Source organism: Chanodichthys erythropterus, chromosome 4 (assembly GCF_024489055.1).
Source record: "Chanodichthys erythropterus isolate Z2021 chromosome 4, ASM2448905v1, whole genome shotgun sequence".
In the NCBI taxonomy this organism is placed as follows: domain Eukaryota; kingdom Metazoa; phylum Chordata; class Actinopteri; order Cypriniformes; family Xenocyprididae; genus Chanodichthys; species Chanodichthys erythropterus.
In genome coordinates, this window is record NC_090224.1 from 3,476,450 (window position 1) to 3,494,541 (window position 18,092).

The 18,092-nt window shown below is 37.7% G+C and overlaps 1 protein-coding gene across 4 annotated transcripts in view; it reads left to right on the top strand.

Annotated features, from left to right (window-relative positions):
- lnx1 (ligand of numb-protein X 1) overlaps positions 1–17,566 on the top strand; it is a 54,494-nt gene extending 36,928 nt beyond the window's left edge. For 3 of the 4 annotated variants that reach the window (XM_067383673.1, XM_067383672.1, XM_067383675.1), the window contains 6 exons: positions 1,122–1,511; positions 5,470–5,604; positions 8,795–8,972; positions 10,984–11,242; positions 14,821–14,979; positions 15,155–17,565. In XM_067383673.1, coding sequence (XP_067239774.1) covers positions 1,122–1,511; positions 5,470–5,604; positions 8,795–8,972; positions 10,984–11,242; positions 14,821–14,979; positions 15,155–15,290 — 1,257 coding nt within the window. In that variant the 3' untranslated portion in view covers positions 15,291–17,565. Of the gene's footprint in view, positions 1–1,121; positions 1,512–5,469; positions 5,605–8,794; positions 8,973–10,983; positions 11,243–14,820; positions 14,980–15,154 lie in introns of all 4 variants that reach the window. The other variant, XM_067383676.1, reaches the window with a different exon arrangement.
- The last annotated feature ends 526 nt before the right edge of the window (positions 17,567–18,092 follow it).

The window sequence follows — 18,092 nt, forward strand, 5'->3', positions numbered from 1 at the left end:
GTAAAAATACAAGAACTGAGCATGGGCACGATTAAAAGTCCAGTATCAACTGAAAATGTCTAAATATCAACATAAATTTTATGGTATTAATACACTGTGAATCCCTTAAAATGAGAAAAACAGCTGAAAGCAGAATCAGATTTGTATATCAAAATATTTAAAGTCCCCCTGTGGTGAAAATAAAATTTTTAATGTTGTTTATATGTCTATGTGGTGTTTTTAATATGTTTTAAGACAAACCATGTGCAAATTCATAAGTCAGCACCATTGTTTAGTATTTTCTCTTTAAAACCGCAGCGATCTAAAGACAGTTTCAGAACCGCATTTTGAAATCGCTGGTGTTTCTTACGTCACAACTACTTGTAACCAATCACGTCAATGTGCCGGCGGGCTTTAGCATATCATTAACTATAACATTAGCAACACATTATTAGCTGTTTGATAACTTCGTCAAGCAAAAGGCTAATCATTTTAATTACCGTTATGTGTCCGACTTTGTAAAAAGTGATACCATTGTGCAGCATTTACCTCAGTAAGTTGACCGAGTGGATCTCTGAGCTTGTGTGAGTGAATGGAGGCGGGGCTAATTAGCATATTCATAGATCCGTGTATACTAAATGAGGCAGGGGTGTAGAGTTACATTCAAGCTATTTTAAGGCATGAAAAAAAAATATTCACAGGAAAAAACATTTAAATATGTAATTTTGCTGAACAAAGATGAGTTTTAAGGGATAAAATTGACTACAGGGGGGCTTTAACAAATAAACACACATTTGAAGCATATTTGTCCCTTTCTATATCTTAGAATTGCAGAAAGCCAGAAAGTAATTACTGCTACTTGAGTCATACACTAATAATTAGTGCATTCTCAAAAACATTGAGCTCTGATGCTCGTTACAACGTAAGTTCCAATTTGGCTTGCAACATTTCCAGATCCCTTTCACTTTACCCCATTGTCATCATTTCTTGTCCTCTCTCTACCTATACATTTACATTTATCCATTAGCCATATGCTTTTATTGACTTACATTGCAGTCAATTCCTTGCTATCGAACCCATACTGTTTGAGCTTTAAAAATGTAATCTTGATTTCTCTCTCTCATCTGCTGTCTTCCCATAAGGTCAACGGTATAGACATCAGTAACGTGCCTCACTGTTATGCTGTGGCGGCTCTGAAGCAGCCCTGCACACTGCTGCGGTTGACCGTACTACGTGAGCAGCGCCACCGTTACCGTTCCCACCACCACTCCCCCACCGAGGCCTTCCCCACACACACCCCCACTATCCGGGATGACAGCCTGCATGTGGTCCTCGTTAAGAGGGCTCCGGATGAACAGCTGGGCATCAAGCTGGTGCGCAGGCCTGACGAACATGGCGTCTTCATCTTCCACCTGCTGGAGGGGGGGCTGGCTGCCCGTGATGGGAGGCTGAGAGTAGATGACCGTGTGCTGGCCATCAACGGCCACGACCTGCGATACGGCGCCCCCGAACATGCAGCACTGCTTATTCAGGTAAGCAGCTTTATGGGAGAGGTCAAAGGTAATGTGGTGAATATTAAGGCCTGTGTATACCAAAACAGTGACAAACGGCACAAATCAACAGTGAAATATGCATCAGAACTATTCCAAACAAATGCATTTCGAAGTCAATCACTGATACAAGTGTGCATCCTGAATGAAAATGAAATGCAGGCTATTCATGCTAAAAAGCAAAATACAACCCATCTGACAATACGGATTTCATTTGCTTTAAAGGATTAGTTCACTTTCAAATGAAAATTACCAGAAGCTTTACTCACCCTCAAGCCATCCTAGGTGTATATGACTAACTTGTTAAATATGGATATTCTTCTTACACAAACGCATCGCTTTGCTTCAGACAGCCTTTATTAACCCCCTCCCGGAGCTGTATGAATTACGTTTATGATGGATGGATGTAGATGGATGTGCTTTCTTCAGCTTCAGACTCGTTGGTTCCATTCACTGCCATTATAAATTTGATGCATCAGTATACATGTATTCATATAACTCTGATTGTGTTCATCAGAAAGAAGAAAGTCATATACACCTCGGATGGCTTGAGGGTGAGTAAATCATGGGATAATTTTCATTTGAAAGTGAACTAATCCTTTAATTCAAAATACAGTCCGACTGACAATTGCAACTTTCATGGAATAAACCTAAAATTGCAGTCAAATTTCAACAACAACAAAAAATCACCAAAAAAGCAGGTAAAACACCTTTAAATTACTTCTGCTGTGTCGGAAATATAGTCTTTCTCTATCACACACAAATTTTGAGAAGCTCTTTCATTTTGTTTCTTTTGTCTATTGCAAATTCACCTGAATTTCTTTCCACAACACAAATAATCATGGTTTTCGACTTCCACATTATAAGCATACAACTAAATGCATGAAGTAATTGCATCAGCTCCTTCAGAAGTATCTGATTGTCTCAAACTTATTGACAGCAGACTTTCTGTCAGAATTTCCTAACCTCAAACCATTAATTTTACACATAGCATTAAAGGGTTAGTTCACCCAAAAATGAAAATGATGTCATTAATGACTCACCCTCATATCGTTCAAAAAACCCGTAAGTCCTCCGTTCATCTTCAGAACACAGTTTAAGATATTTTAGATTTAGTCCGAGAGCTTTCTGTCCCTCCATTGAAAATGTATTTATGGTATACTGTCCATGTCCAGAAAGGTAATAAAAACATAATCAAAGTAGTCCATGTGACATCAGTAGGTTAGTCAGAAGTTTTTGAAGCATCGAAAATACATTTTGGTCCAAAAATAACAAAAACTACTACTTTATTCAGCATTGTATTCACTTCCGGGTCTGTTGTCAATCCAGGTTCACGACTCCGCAGTGACGCTGCTGACGTGTTATCCGGTGCGCCCGAGCTTCGTTTACAGTCTGAGGGAGACGCACACTATATTCAAGCTATTCTATATTGTTTGTATTTTGGTATTGCTATATTTTTTAAAATGGTGCATAAGTGTGCATGTTGCGGATGTCCTAATCGCCAAAAACAACGACGTAAAAGTGCATTACCAATGCCGACAGATGAAAGGATTCAATGGAATCAATTCAATGGAAAGAATTCCAGAAGAGAATACAATGCTGAATAAAGTCGTAGTTTTTGTTATTTTTGGACCAAAATGTATTTTCGATGCTTAAAAAACTTCTAACTAACCCACTGATGTCACATGGACTACTTTGATGATGTTTTTATTACCTTTCTGGACATGGACAGTCTACCATACATACATTTTCATTGGAGGGACAGAAAGCTCTCGGACTAAATCTAAAATATCTTAAACTGTGTTCCGAAGATGAATGGAGGTCTTACGGGTTTGAAACGACATGAGGGTGAGTCATTAATGACATAATTTTCATTGTTGGGTGAACTAACTCGTTAATATGAAACGTATTGCTACAAATTCAAGTCATCAAATTTCCAGAGCTGATTTTGTCAACAGGTTTTCTTCGTACGTGATCTCTATTTTAAATGTTTGGTATATGTCAAACAATAAGAAGAAGAAGAAGAAAAAGAAGAAACCCACTTTGGTGCTTGAAAAAAAATAATAAGACAAAACCCTGAAAAAAAAAAAAAAAAAAGCACTGCAAATGCAAATTTTCATGCTTGGTGTAAATAGGCCTTTAGATTAACAGCAGAAAAATTAAATTGTGCTGCAATGCTTCACTTTTGAATTGTTGACATTCATAAAGCCTAATATAAGTCATGCTAAATAATTAAAGCACTTTTATTGGTAGGCCTTTTCAGCATTTCAAAGAATGAATGATTACAAAGCCTTCTAATCCTAACCTGTGGGGTCTATCAGTGAATTCAGCGAATCATTCATAATACGGTACGGAGTCCCAAAAACCAAATATTATGGTTTCAAATAAAATTGGATGTGTCCCTTGAGCAGTATTGCAAAGGATGTAGAGCTTTGTTTGTGGCATTTTATTTGATTGTGGTTTCATCTCGGTGTGTCCTAACGATATAAGGGTGTGTAAGAGAGTGTAGTGAGTGTGTGATCAGATATGTATTTCAGTGTGGTGGTGGGTCTTTCTGGATGTTATTATTAAGCTTGATGCTTCCTGTCTGATTCGGATTGGTCTCGAAGGAGCCAAGATGGCCACTCACAGCAGGAGTTTCTGACATAGATTAACTGCTGGCAGGAAACTGATTAAATTAGTCCAATTAAGGCGATAACAAGCTAGGCCCACTCATTTAAGAGGCAGCGACAGAGCACTGAACTCCCAAGAACTCCATGGGCTTTCAATGCGAGTGTGTGCGCTTGAGAGAAACATAAGCTACAGGGTTGTCAACAGAAGGGGTTAATGGAGAAAAAGCTGAGAGGCACTCATATGGAATCACAGGAATGGATGAAGAGGAAAAGATAAATAAATCAGAGAGAGAAAAACTAAAGCCTGTGCCCTCCTTCAGCTCACAAATACACACAGACTGCAGCATGGATCCTAAATCTCCATATATATTAGTTTTTCTTTAATAAGTACACACTTCTGAGATATAATCACACATTCACACTGAGCTGGAGCTGTAGGGCATTGGCAGTCACAACATCTGGTAATTGTGCTTTCGTAGACGTCCGGAGAGTAATGAGACATTACGCACACACTCTCTGGGGTATGAACAAACTATTTTAAATTTTAAATTCAGTTTTTGAACTGCTCGTTCCTCAGGGAAGTTGTTGTCCTCTGTTTGCTCTCCTGTAGAGTTCGAAAGGTTTCTGCAGTAGACGGCTAATGTTAGGCCAACTTTCACCCACCATTACGCCGATGTTAAAGGCTCCATGAAATCAAAATTGGAGCTTGGTGGCTTTTAGCCCATGTTTATTATCCTTGAGGACATCTTGCAAGGGAACCCCTTCCTTCCTATTAAAGGGAAAGTTCACCCAAAAATGAAAATTATCCCATGATTTACTCACCCTCAAGCCATCTTAGGTGTATATGACTATCTTCTTTCAGACAAACACAATCGGAGATATATTTAAAAATATCCTTAGTCCTTCAAGGTTTATAATGGTTGTGAAATGAAATATATAAGATATACTCATATATATCACATACACATGGCTTGAGGGTGAGTAAATCACGGGATAATTTTTGGGTAAACTATCCCTTTAAAAAATTAGGCTGACACTGTATTTTTAGTATTTTTAGACCTGAAAAGTTACATAAATGTTAAAATATTAGTATGTTAAAACTTTTTATTATTATTTTTTTAAAATAAATATTTTATATAAATATTGATGACTCATCTTGCACTACACAGATTTTTGTCCAATCAAATGCTTTCTAGAATGAAATGTTCCCATCAAGCTAGTTATCTTGTCACAGGTTGGCGTACATTTCAACATTCATATAACCTCATGTATTAACCTAAAAATAACTTAAGGCAGGACACTAACGGCACCTGCTACGTGTTCTACAGGCGAGTGAGGATCGCGTCCACTTCATTGTGTCCCGCCAGACTCACATTCCTACTCCGGACATCCTACAGGAGGCGCCATGGAACATGGAAGGGCCACCACCCTACTCGCCTGTGGATATTGAGCAGTCATTACTGGTGGGTTTCATAAGCATAGGCCGCACACACTATTTCCCGTCCCTCTGCACCACTTTACTAAACATTCTCTTATTGAGGGAAAAGATCTGAAAGCTTATTACGTCTACATCAAAGAATCGCACAATCAGCCAGCTCACACAGCCTAACACACATACACACACACACACACACACACACACACACACACACACACACACACACACACACACACACACACACACACACACTCCTCTGAGACAGCCGTTTTCAAACCTATTAACAGAAGAAAACCCAGAAGGAGGAAACACAGCCGCGGCGGGGTGGATTTCAGTGCGTCTTCTAAACAGGATTTTCTGCTGCTCGATATCTGCACTGACAACTTCCCTTGTTCTAATAAAACTCAAATTCATCGTTAATCATTTCTCTTCCTTCCTTCCTCTGCTGATAAAAACATCTTAGACCAGTCTGTGAGGGTTTTCTGATGTTTGCTGGTTTAAGAGTCAATGACAAATAAAGATGCAGAGTCATTTACCATTATTTGGCAAATTTTCTTGGGCAAAATCCGGTCATTTCAAATAGGAATCCACATGATTGAGAAATTTGCGTGAAGGCGAAAGATTTCCTCATGCAGATTTCACAACGGATTGAAGCTGGTCACGTTGCTTCACCATGTTGAACTGCTTGGTTTGAAAGTAACTTTTGTTGGAGCTGTGCTTCATACATTGTTACACTATTGACAATAAACAAAGGGCACATTTACACTAGTGCGTTTTCTTTTTAAAATGCATAAGTTTTGCTATGGTTATACCTGTCGGTTACACTACGCCAGCGTTTTCGAACCTCGAAAACTGAGACTTTTGAAAACGCTGTAGACCTCGTTTTAGTTTGAGAACACCGGGGTTGCGTTTCAGTACACTCTAAAAAATGCTGGGTTAAAAACAACCCAAGTTGGGTTGAAAATGGACAAACCCAGCAATTGGGTTGTTTTAACCCAGTGGTTGGGTTAAATGTTTGCCCAACGTGCTGGGTAGTTTTATTTAACTCAACTGTTGTATAAAAATTACTGTATTGCTTGCTTAAAATGAACCCAAAATATGCTGGAAATTAGCATTTATTAATATGTTAAATAAATGAGCATTTATTAATAAGATAATGAATAATAAAAAAATAAACATTTATTAAATTGCTTATTAATAAATGTACACCTTTTGATTATTATTGTTGCCTCTAGTAATTATGTGTCTGATTTTTAATTTCTCATCTATTTTGGATTCATTTTAAGCCAGCCATATAGTCATTTTTAATCAGTAGTTAAATAAAACTACCCAGCAGGTTGGGCAAACATTTAACCCAACCACTGGGTTAAAACAACCCAATCGCTGGGTTTGTCCATTTTCAACCCAACTTGGGTTGTTTTTAACCAAACATTTTTTAGAGTGTATAAATGGACCAAAATGGAGACTTTTGAAAACGATGGCATGGCTGCCCATGTTCGCTCTGTGTATCCTTGAGGACTGTGTAAACAATAACATGGAGACTGAACTGCAATCGTTGCTGGCTTTGTTGTCAATTTAGCAGCCATTGTGCAGTTAAACTCTACATTTTTTTTTATACTGCAGCTGCCTATATGCGCAAGAGGCAACTGTTTACACTTATACGCACATGCCCAGTGTGCATGAATGGTCATGTGACATGCATTTTCGGTCGTGTAGTATACACCTTATTTACCAGAGAAACAAGCGCGCCGCCATCTTTATAAAATTGTCTTTGAACTTCCGTTTTGCGGTAGCACTGTATATTTCTATGGCATCACTGTCAAAGAATAATTAGTTGGTTAAGTGGATTTACTTGTTGTAGAGTTAATGAAAGTTATCATGAGCATTGTAATATTTAAAGCAGATGTCTTAACAAATGACATTAGATCGGGAAGATTTTAAAACGAGCAGTTCATTCATAAATGTAATATCGTTGTGGAAATACAAACCGCAAGTCAAAAGACAACGAGCGCAACGCTGAAAAGGGGCGGGGCTACATAAGGTCTATAGACAGAGATCGTTTCTGAAACACTGTGGAAACGCCAGTGTATACGAGGATCGTTTTCATTTTAAAACGCCATTTTAAAATGAAAATGCACTAGTGTAAACAGAGGGCCTAAGTGATGTGCATAGAAAAGTAAAAAAAAAAGTAAAATGTAGTTTAAAACATTTTCTTAGAAATGTATGCTTTGTATTCATGTTGGTTTTCAATTTTATTTTTATACTATTTTTAAGAAAAGTTTACATTTAATGATTGTAAAAAAATGTGTTTTCCTGTAAAACATTTTCCTTCCACCTAGAGTATATGTGAGCGTATATATCTTAAACCTTTTTTTCAACATTATTTGTAAAAAATTTAATGATTGATTCATAAACACCAAGACTTTGGTCACACCACATGAAAAGGTCATAAAACTGCCAAATTATCTGATATTTTAATAGACTAGAGGATCAGGGTTCACCTCTATGATATCATTTCCTGTTGTATATTTTTCAAATGAAAAGCATGACAAATGCCCAACATCATATAAAACTAGACTAGACCAGAACAAACCAAACACTCTCCTTTATTTTCTCTCCACTACTCTTTTTTTCCCCCTTACAATCACTTTTTATCCTTTCAGTAACTCTTGTTAATTCTCTTTTACACACTATAAGAGGTGAAAACATTCTGGCAGCATACTGTCAGAGGCTTTTCACTCCTCTGAATTAGACACGGCCTAACACACACACACACACACACACACACACACACACACATACATTCTCTCTCCAGCGATAAGCCTGACACACTAACTCCAGATCTGATTTGCTGTAGCCGGAGGCTCAGACTAAATATAAACAGCCCTTTTATTGAACTTTAATAACGCTTTTTATTAAGTTAGAACTTAGCGACTGTGTTTGTTGTTTTTGGAAGGGATCCAAGGCAGAATTTGGCCGCGGTCAGCAATATCACAGCGTCCTGCAAGCTCACAATTTATTACAAACACACGCACACAAACACACGCTTTGGGCAGTCATGTGTTCAGACATTATTCTTATGCGTGGCGTCAGGAAAGCGTCAATCCAGAGCCCATAACAGGTCATAGATAACCAGATGTCATAAACCGAATAATTTGCACTGAAATATTGCACAAAACTTTAGCGAATTAATCTTGTTTCTCATCCCATTCCAGGATTCGTGCCAAAAGCCTGCATGTTATGAGAAGACAGTGACTCTGTTAAAGGAGCCGCATGATTCTCTTGGTATGACGGTTGCCGGTGGGATGAGCAGCAGGGGGTGGGATCTGCCCGTCTATGTCACCAACGTCGACCCCAATGGAGTGGTGGGACAGGAGGGCTCGATCTGCAAAGGTACAGCCTCACACACTGTTTAACCTATTCAGGAACATCTGACAAAGCCACACACACCCGTTTCCAAGGTGCCCCTCTGATCTTTCCTCCTTTTGAATGCAAGTACACACACAAACAAAGACACACCTGCTACTGCATATGCATGAATGTCATCAGCTCTGCAAATATATGCATATAACACTAAAAAATGACACACTCCCACTCGTACACCTGCCATACTGTCTCTCTATCATACACACTCACACAATCGCAATTATTAGCTGCTGTCTGAGAATATGGAAGTTTGTTAAGGTTTATTTCTGTCATATGTGACATGTATGTGGGCGTGTGAAGGTGTGATCATGCACAGGCTCGTGTGTGTGTTTGTGTGAGTGCATTTTTGTGACATATCAGGACACAAATTTGTATAATGACATGGGTATGACATAGGTATTACAAGGAGAGGGTGACTTATGAGGACATTACCCCATGTCCCCATTTTTCAAAATGCTTATAAATCATACAGAATGAGGTAGTGTGGGTATGGGTAGGTTTAGAGGTAGGGGATAGAAAATACGGTTTGTACAGTATAAAAACCATTACGCCTATGGAATATCCATACAATTCACAAAAACAAACCTGTGTGTGTGTGTTTAGAGTATCAAATACAGACGCATACACACATAATTAAAGTGTTTAGACTTTATTTGCTGTATAAAAGTGGATAAAGGTGGGCAAAACCCAGTGTTTGAATTATGCCAAAGCTTCTGGGAGGGTCCAATATTTGGAAGAAAATAGGTTTTAGAGATTTGCAGTAAAATATTGCTAGACTGTTAGAGAATCAGGTACTAAGATGGTACTCCTGTTATCCTTCTAATTCTGTACATAACTGTGTACAATAATAACAGTTGTCTTATCGAGTTGATTCTTAAAGGGATAGTTCACCCAAAAGTTGTTCCAAACCTGTATAAATTTCTTTGTTTTGATGTACACAAAGAAAGATATTTGGAAGAATGTTTGTAACAAAGCAGATCTTGCCACCCATTGACTACTATGGTAGGAAATAAAAATAATATGGCGAGATCTGCTTGGTTACAAACATTCTTCCAAATATCTTCCTCTAGATCCCCTTAAAGCGTTAGTTCACCCAAAAATTCTGTCATTAATTACTCACCCTCATGTCGTTCCACAAACGTAAGACCTTCATCTAAGTTCATCTTCTGAACACAAATTAAGATTTTTTTGATGAAATCTGATGGCTCAGTGAGGCCTCCATTGCCAGCAAGATAATTAACACTTTCAGATGCCCAGAAAGCTACTAAAGACATATTTAAAAAAGTTCATGTGACTACAGTGGTTCAACCTTAATGCTATGAAGCGACGAGAATACTTTTTGTGCTCCAAAAAAACAAAAAAAAAACAACAACTTTATTCAACAATATCTAGTAATGGGTGATTTCAAAACACTGCTTCATGAAGCTTCGAAGCTTTACGAATCTTTTGTTTCGAATCAGTGGTTTGAGCGTAACGAGGCTTCATTATATCATACGTGTTTCGAAATTTCAATGGTTCACCACTGGGGGGCGTGACTTGTAAGTTTGATATGCGCTCCGAACCACTGATTCGAAACAAAAGATTCGATAAAGTTGTTATTTAGTTTGTTTGGCGCATTAAAAGTATTCTCGTTGCTTCATAACATAACCACTGTAGTCACATGAACTGTTTTAAATATGTCTTTAGCAGTTTTCTGGGCATCTGAAAGTATTAATTATCTTGCTGGCAATGGAGGCCTCACTGAGCCATCGGATTTTATAAAAAATATCTTAATTTGTGTTCCGAAGATGAATGAAGGTCTTAAGGGTGTGGAACGACATGAGGGTAAGTAATAAATGACAGAATTTTCATTTTTGGGTGAACTAACCCTTTAATTATAACACTGGGTAAGCCTTTAATGTTTTTAAATTAGAATCATATGGATAAGAGTCTTTTAGAGTCTGGTGATCTCTATAGTAATGTCTATGCCATCTCCTAGGTGACATTCTTCTAAACGTGAATGGGGTAGACCTGACCGGTGTGACTCGGAGCGAGGCTGTGGCAAACCTGAAGAACACATCGTCCCCGGTGGTCTTGCGGGTACTAGAAATGAGACCCCCTAATGAGAGCTCCCTGGACTGCATGCCGCCCCTGCATTCCCCATGCGCTCTGTCACCCTCTTCACCTGGAGACATCAAACTACCCCCGCCTAATGATGACTACGCCCCCGTCTGGGTGTCCTGGCTCCAGCTGCCCAGGTACAATCAACAGAGTAGACACAAAAAAACAGACACAAATTAATGTGAAGTATTTTTGGTTTGTTTAATTCATATCAAAGTAAATCTGTCAAATGCAATCTATAATATAATATAATATAATATAATATAATATAATATAATATAATATAATATAATAAATATAATATAATATAATATAATATAATATAATATAATATAATATACTATAATATAAAAATGTTACTTTTTTATTTTATATATATTTTTTTTATATTTTACTGCTATTTTTTTTCCCCTAGACTTTCCCCCACTTTCTTCCCTTCTCTGAGCTTTTTATTTTGCCCATATTTAATAAATCTTTGGGAGTCATTTGCCATGATAGAGTGTGAAAGTTTTTAATGACTTCCCAAATTATTTCATGTGCATAATTCAGAAAGTTGTGTGTAGTAGAGAAATAGAGAGCGACAGGAGAACAGAGCAGGGTTGAGGAAAGCCCTTCTCACCCTCTCTGCTGTAACAGGTTTAGAAGCGTGAAAGTGTGACAACGTTAAATAGACCTTTCTCTCCCATTCTCTGAACTTTTCCTTCTAGTTCTGCGGCTTTCTTTCCTTCACACATTCTTTTGCTCGTCTGCTCTCCATTTCTACATCATCTCAATTCACAGAAGTCCACTCTAAATCTGAGCTTTGAGCTTTCGTGCCGTTAGCTGTCAGACATAGTCGATATCTGGCCTTCGATACTGTAAACATCCATACCAGTAGCATTTTTCCAGGGACCGTCATTCTTCGAATACAAATCGAGTCTTTCAGTGTGGCTCGCCATTTGAAACTCACTTATTTCCCCAAGATATTCATAAGCTCCTTCTGAACCTTTTATTTATTGTACATTCATCATTTCACTCCAGCGTAATGGCTCCTGAAATGCACCATTATGAATCTCCCTTAAATAGATAGTTCACCCAAAAATTATAATTCTGTAAAATAAGGTTCAAATTGTTTCCATTAGTTCATTAGGTATCAGGTATCCAGGAGGAGGTCCTTTCCTGATCCTGTTTCCCTCTCTCTTCTCTCATTGCGTTCTGTGTTTCCTTCACTGGCCTGTCTAATAAAGGCTACGATTATTTACAATAATAATAATAATAATTTATACAACTTGTAATATTTAAAATGCATTAATAAGGGTTAATTCACCCAAAAATGAAAATTCTGTCATTAATTACTCACTCTCATGACGTTCCAAACCTGTAAGATCTTCGTTCATCTTCGTAACACAAATTAAGATATTTTTCATAAAATCTGAGCCAGCTCTGTACTTTCCATTGAAAACTATGCTAGTATGTTCATAGAGAGATTGTAAAACTAATCCATATGAATTAAGCAGTTTAGCCCACATTTTCTGAAGATACACGATCGCTTTATATGATAAACAAATTGAATTTATTCACATATAAACATTGATGAGCAAACATAAACAGAAGCTCAGCTGAACCTGCTTGACGTGTGAGAACAAACCTCATTGGTTCTCGTATGTCAAGCTAACATGCTTGAACTTCTGTTTATCATAACTGATGTGTGTGTTGATGAATGTTCATATGTGAATAGAAGCCTAAATTAAATCTGTTCAGCATATAAAGCGATTGTGTCTCTTCTGAAAATTTGGACTAAACCGTTCAATTCAACGTCAAAATTGTAGTTGCGTAGACTGTCAATGGAGAGACAGAAATAGCTCAGATTTCATAAAAAATATTGTCATTTGTGTTACAAAGATGATTGAAAGTCTTACGGGTTTGTAACAACATGAGGGTAAGTAATAAATGGAAGAATTTTCCCTTTTGGATGAACTATCCCTTAAAGGGATAGTTCACCCAAAAATGAAAATTTGATGTTTATCTGCTTACCCCCAGTGCATCCAAGATGTAGAGGACTTTATTTCTTCAGTCGAACGCAAATTATGATTTTTAACTGCAACCGCTGCCGTCTGTCAGTCAAATAATAGCAGTGATTGGGAACTTGAACAATAAGAAAAAACTTCCATAGACAAATCCAAATTAAACCCTGCGGCTCGTGACGGCACATTGATGTCCTAAGACACGAAACGATTGGTTTGTGCGAGAAACCGAACAGTATTTATATAATTTTTTACCTCTAATACACCACTATGTCCAACTGTCTCGCGCTCATTGAAGTATATGGGCGAGACATCACTTCCGTCATCACAACGCGTTTTTTTGACCTCACTAACAGGAAGCTGAATGAAGTTGGACATAGTGGTGTATTACAGATAAAAATTATATAAATAATGTTCGGTTTCTTGCACAAACCGATCGTTTCGTGTCTTAGGACATTAATGTGTCGTCACGAGCCGCAGGTTTTAATTTTGATTTGTCCAAGCAAGTTTTATTTACTGTTATAGTTGAAGTTCCCAATCACTGCTATTATTTGACTGACAGACGGCAGCGGCTGCAGTTAAAAATCATAATTTGCGTGCGACTGAAGAAAAAAAGTCACCTACATCTTGGTTGCACTGTGGGTAAGCAGATAAACATCAAATTTTCATTTTGGGGTGAACTATCCCTTAAACAATAACCAAGATTATTAAATGCTGTAAAAGTACTGGTTATAATACCTAATGCTTTAAAAAATTAAACCTTATAGTAAAGTGAAATTCTATCCATTTTTGGTAACACTTTAGAATAACTCACGCTATGAAGCATTAGATAAGAATTAGTAAATAGTTAATTCATCATTTATAAAACATTAATAGACATTAGTAAGCCATTTATGAATACAGATATAAATGCTTTGTTCTTGATTTATAAGCTTATCTATAATGAGTTTAATAATTGTATTTTCATACTTTATTAATGGTCAATTTATCATTTCTAAATTATGTATTACATTATTCACAAAGCAGTTATTTAGGAGTTGTCAGTGGTTCATAAGATCATTTAGGAAGTGTAAGTAAATGATTAATAAAATATTTAACTGTACATTTATGCATCTTATTATTTAGACATATAGTATTAGTTACTCAGTGTGTTAATAAATGCTTTATTAGCATATTCCTAGTGTCAAAACTACCTCGGTACTAACTTTAAAACATTTACTTACACTTACTAAATGAACAACTGACAACTCCTAAATAACTGGTTTGTAAATAATGTAATACTTAATTTAGAAATGATAAATTGATTATTAATAAAGTATGAAAATACAATTATTAAACACATTATAGATATGCTTATAAATCAAGAATAAAGCAATTATAGCTGTATTTATAAACTACTTACTAATGTTTATTAATGCTTTATAAGTGATGAAATAACTATTAACTAATGCTTAACTAATGCTTCATAGTGTGCAGTTATTATAAAGTGTTACCCAATTTTTACTTACTCTCCAATAGAACATGACAATAACAATCACCATTTAAAAAAAAAAAAAAAAAAAAAAAAGATTTACTATCTGGGTGAACTATCCCTTTAAGTGTTCTTGCATTATATGCTTTGGCCTTCTTGGCGAATAATTTATTGTCCTTTGTACACCTGTATAACTGCTGAATGACAATAAAATTAACCTTGAATTTTCTGTCCATTCCAGGCATCTATACTGCTGTAAAGACATTGTCCTCCGCAGGAGCACGTCTGGCAGTCTGGGTTTCAGTATTGTGGGTGGACAAGAAGAACTCAACTGTAACCAGTCCTTCTTCATACGCTCCATTGTAGAGGGCACACCGGCCTACAACGACGGCAGGATACGGTACGGACACCTGGGATATGTAATGTCTACGTTTGATGGAAACCATGCTTTATGTAGAACACCTATAAATAACTGCCTAGACCAATTTATTAAACACTTTTTTTTCCTTTACCCTCTTTCTTGTCACGACTCCAACATTCTGAAACTTTATCCCTCTTTCGTTTTTTCTTATTAGCTGTGGTGACATCCTGCTGGAGGTGAACGGCAAGAGTACCTGGGGAATGACACACACAGCTCTAGTCCGCCTACTCAAGGAGCTGAGGGGCCGGATCACTCTCACCATTGTTTCTTGGCCTGGCAGCCTGCTATAGGACTACTCTGCATGGGGGAGGGGCGTATCACACTGACCCTGCACTAGGGGGTGGAGCTTACACTACAGACCTTATAATGACAACAAAAATGGTGGATTTTAGAATCCGAGACTTCCTTAAAAGGTGGGGCTTATGACACGGACTGCCCCTCCATGAGCAGGAAATGACACATGGACTTCATCCAGGTAGTAGGAGCTTAAACTCTAAACATGGAGGCGGAGCCAACAATTTAACTCCGCCCACCAAGAAGCACGTTTGTCAGACTCCCAAACCAGGAGGCGCTTTCACGATTGCCCTTTTGTTGATCGGCAAGGCATAAATATGACATTTGTGCATGAGAGGAGCATCATGTCGGTAATATAGATAGAAGGCGGAGCTCTTAATCTGTACTAAAGGACTTGGGAGGGTCTAAAAACAAATTCAGGATGCAATGAGGAGCGCGCCTGTCAATAAATGAGTCGGAAATAGATGTATAAACATTATGGGCAATGTGCTCTATGTAGTCAGATTGTGTGACTCTAATGTTGTTCGTAGAGGACGTTCAAGATGCTGCACACGAGAGGGGTCTCCTTCGAATGCGAGGTGAAAGGGATACTGGGATTAGTAGGGCTTGGGCGGGGGACACACGTTGCCAATTCCATTAGTTTTACATGTTAGAAAATGCATCGAAGTGGACGCACATTCTTTACTATAAACGTCGATGTCTGAAAACATGATAACGAAACAGATTCAAGCACTTGTACTATGACTAATATTACTTTTGGTTTATTTCTCTCTCCGTTTCTACGGCTTTCGGATATCGGCTTCATTTCGTTCGTTCTGACAGTGGTTTGTTCTCTCCATCCGCCGGTATGGAGACACATTTGCCAAGTAGTTCTATCTATGTTGGTACGTTTCAGATGCTGTCGCATATGAAAATAAATTATAGTGAGTAATAAAAAAGAATAGCAACTGAAAAAAGAAAAGCAATGTTAATAGTCTATTTTAAAAATGGATGATAACTTATAATGCTTATAATGACAATGTGAGATTTGGCGGCCTTGCTGACTTTTTTTGTTTACTTTGGAGGAGAAAGGAAAGGAGAGAGTGGTGTGTGAAAGGCTCACTGTGTGAGTGTGTGTATGAGTGTGTGTAGATGTTATCGTGGGGTAAGGTGTGTGTGCTCTGGCATCTCATGCTTTGGCTTGTGCAGTATATTGTATCTGTTGGTACCTTTGGTTCAATGATCAATAAAGTCATTCTACAAGGAGACTTGTGTTACTGTGAGAGTTCTTAGTGTGCACTGTGTGTGTGTGTGTGTGTGTGTGTGTGTGTGTGTGTGTGTGTGAAGGGGTAAATGTTATTTGTCAGTGACATTTTTTGGTCCCCATGAGGAAAACAGCTTACTAAATGATGTGCTTTTGATAATGTAAAAATGCAGAAAGTTTTTGGTGAGGGTTGTGTTTAGGAGTAGGGTTAGGGCAGGGGTAGGCAAGTTCGGTCCTAGAGAGCCGGTGTCCTGCTGAGTTTTAGCTCCAACTTTAATCAAACACATCTGAACAAGCTAATCAAGCTCTTCAGGATTACTAAGGCTATAGGCCAGAGATTGTATATAATGGGGAGATAAGAGGGTCTGTATCTCTTACCATTGGAGAAAGCGTAACTTAGTTAGCTTACTTAATCACGTGTGTCACCTCTCAGCCTATCGTGTAATGGCAGTGACGTCAGTCGCAACACTCCCTAGTCTTCCTTTTTTTTTCCAGGGTTGGAACTAAACTCTGCAGAACAGCGCTTCTCTAGGACTGAACTTGCCTACCCCTGGGTTAGGGGATATATACAGTATGTACAGTATTATACAGTATGTACAGTATAAAAATCATTACGTCTACGGAAACTCCTCATAAAACATGGAAACCCAATGAGAGTGTGTGTGGTTGTGTGTGTACACACTACCGTTCAAAAGTTTGGCGTCGATAAGATTTGAAAAGAAAGAAAGAGTCTTATGTTCAGCAAGGATGCATTGAATTTGAACAAAAATACAGTAAAAACAGTAATAATGTGAAATAGTAAAATAACTGTTTTCTATTTTAATAAATTCGTAAAATGTCATTCATTCCAGTGATGTCAAAACTGAATTTTCAGCAGTCTTCAGTGTCACATGATCCTTCAGAAATCATTCTAATATGTTGATTTGATGCTCAAGAAACTAATTAGCAATGTGTCAGTTGTGCTGCTTAATATTTTTGTGGAATCCGTGATAATGTTTTCAGGATTCTTTGATTGCTTAATAAAAAGTTCAAAGGATCACCATTTATTCGAAAAAATAAATATTTTGTTGTATTTTATGGTCACTTTTGATCAATGCATTCTTGCTGAATAGTATTAAAGTGTTAGTTCACCCAAAAATGAAAATTCTGTCATTAATTACTCACCCTCATGTTGTTCCACACCTATAATGGTGCGTTCACACCGGACGCGAATGAAGCGGTAAACGCGAGTGATTTACATGTTAAGTCAATGCAAATACGCAAATTTACATCCTGCGGCGCGATTCGCGCGAATCGCACAAGTTGAAAAATCTGAACTTTGGCGAATTTCCGTGCCGCGTTAACCAATCAGGAGCTTGCTCTAGTAGTGACGTGACGTAGCGAGCTGAGGCAGAAATTTGAAACAACAATGGAGGACAAAATCATCATCGCTGTACATCTTCATACATTTATAGAAACAGAAATAAAAAGGATCGTGTTTGAAAGAAAGTGAGTGAGGAGGTCGGACAATCTGATAAGTTGTAAAAACGGTCTTTACTCAATTTGAGCTATTTAT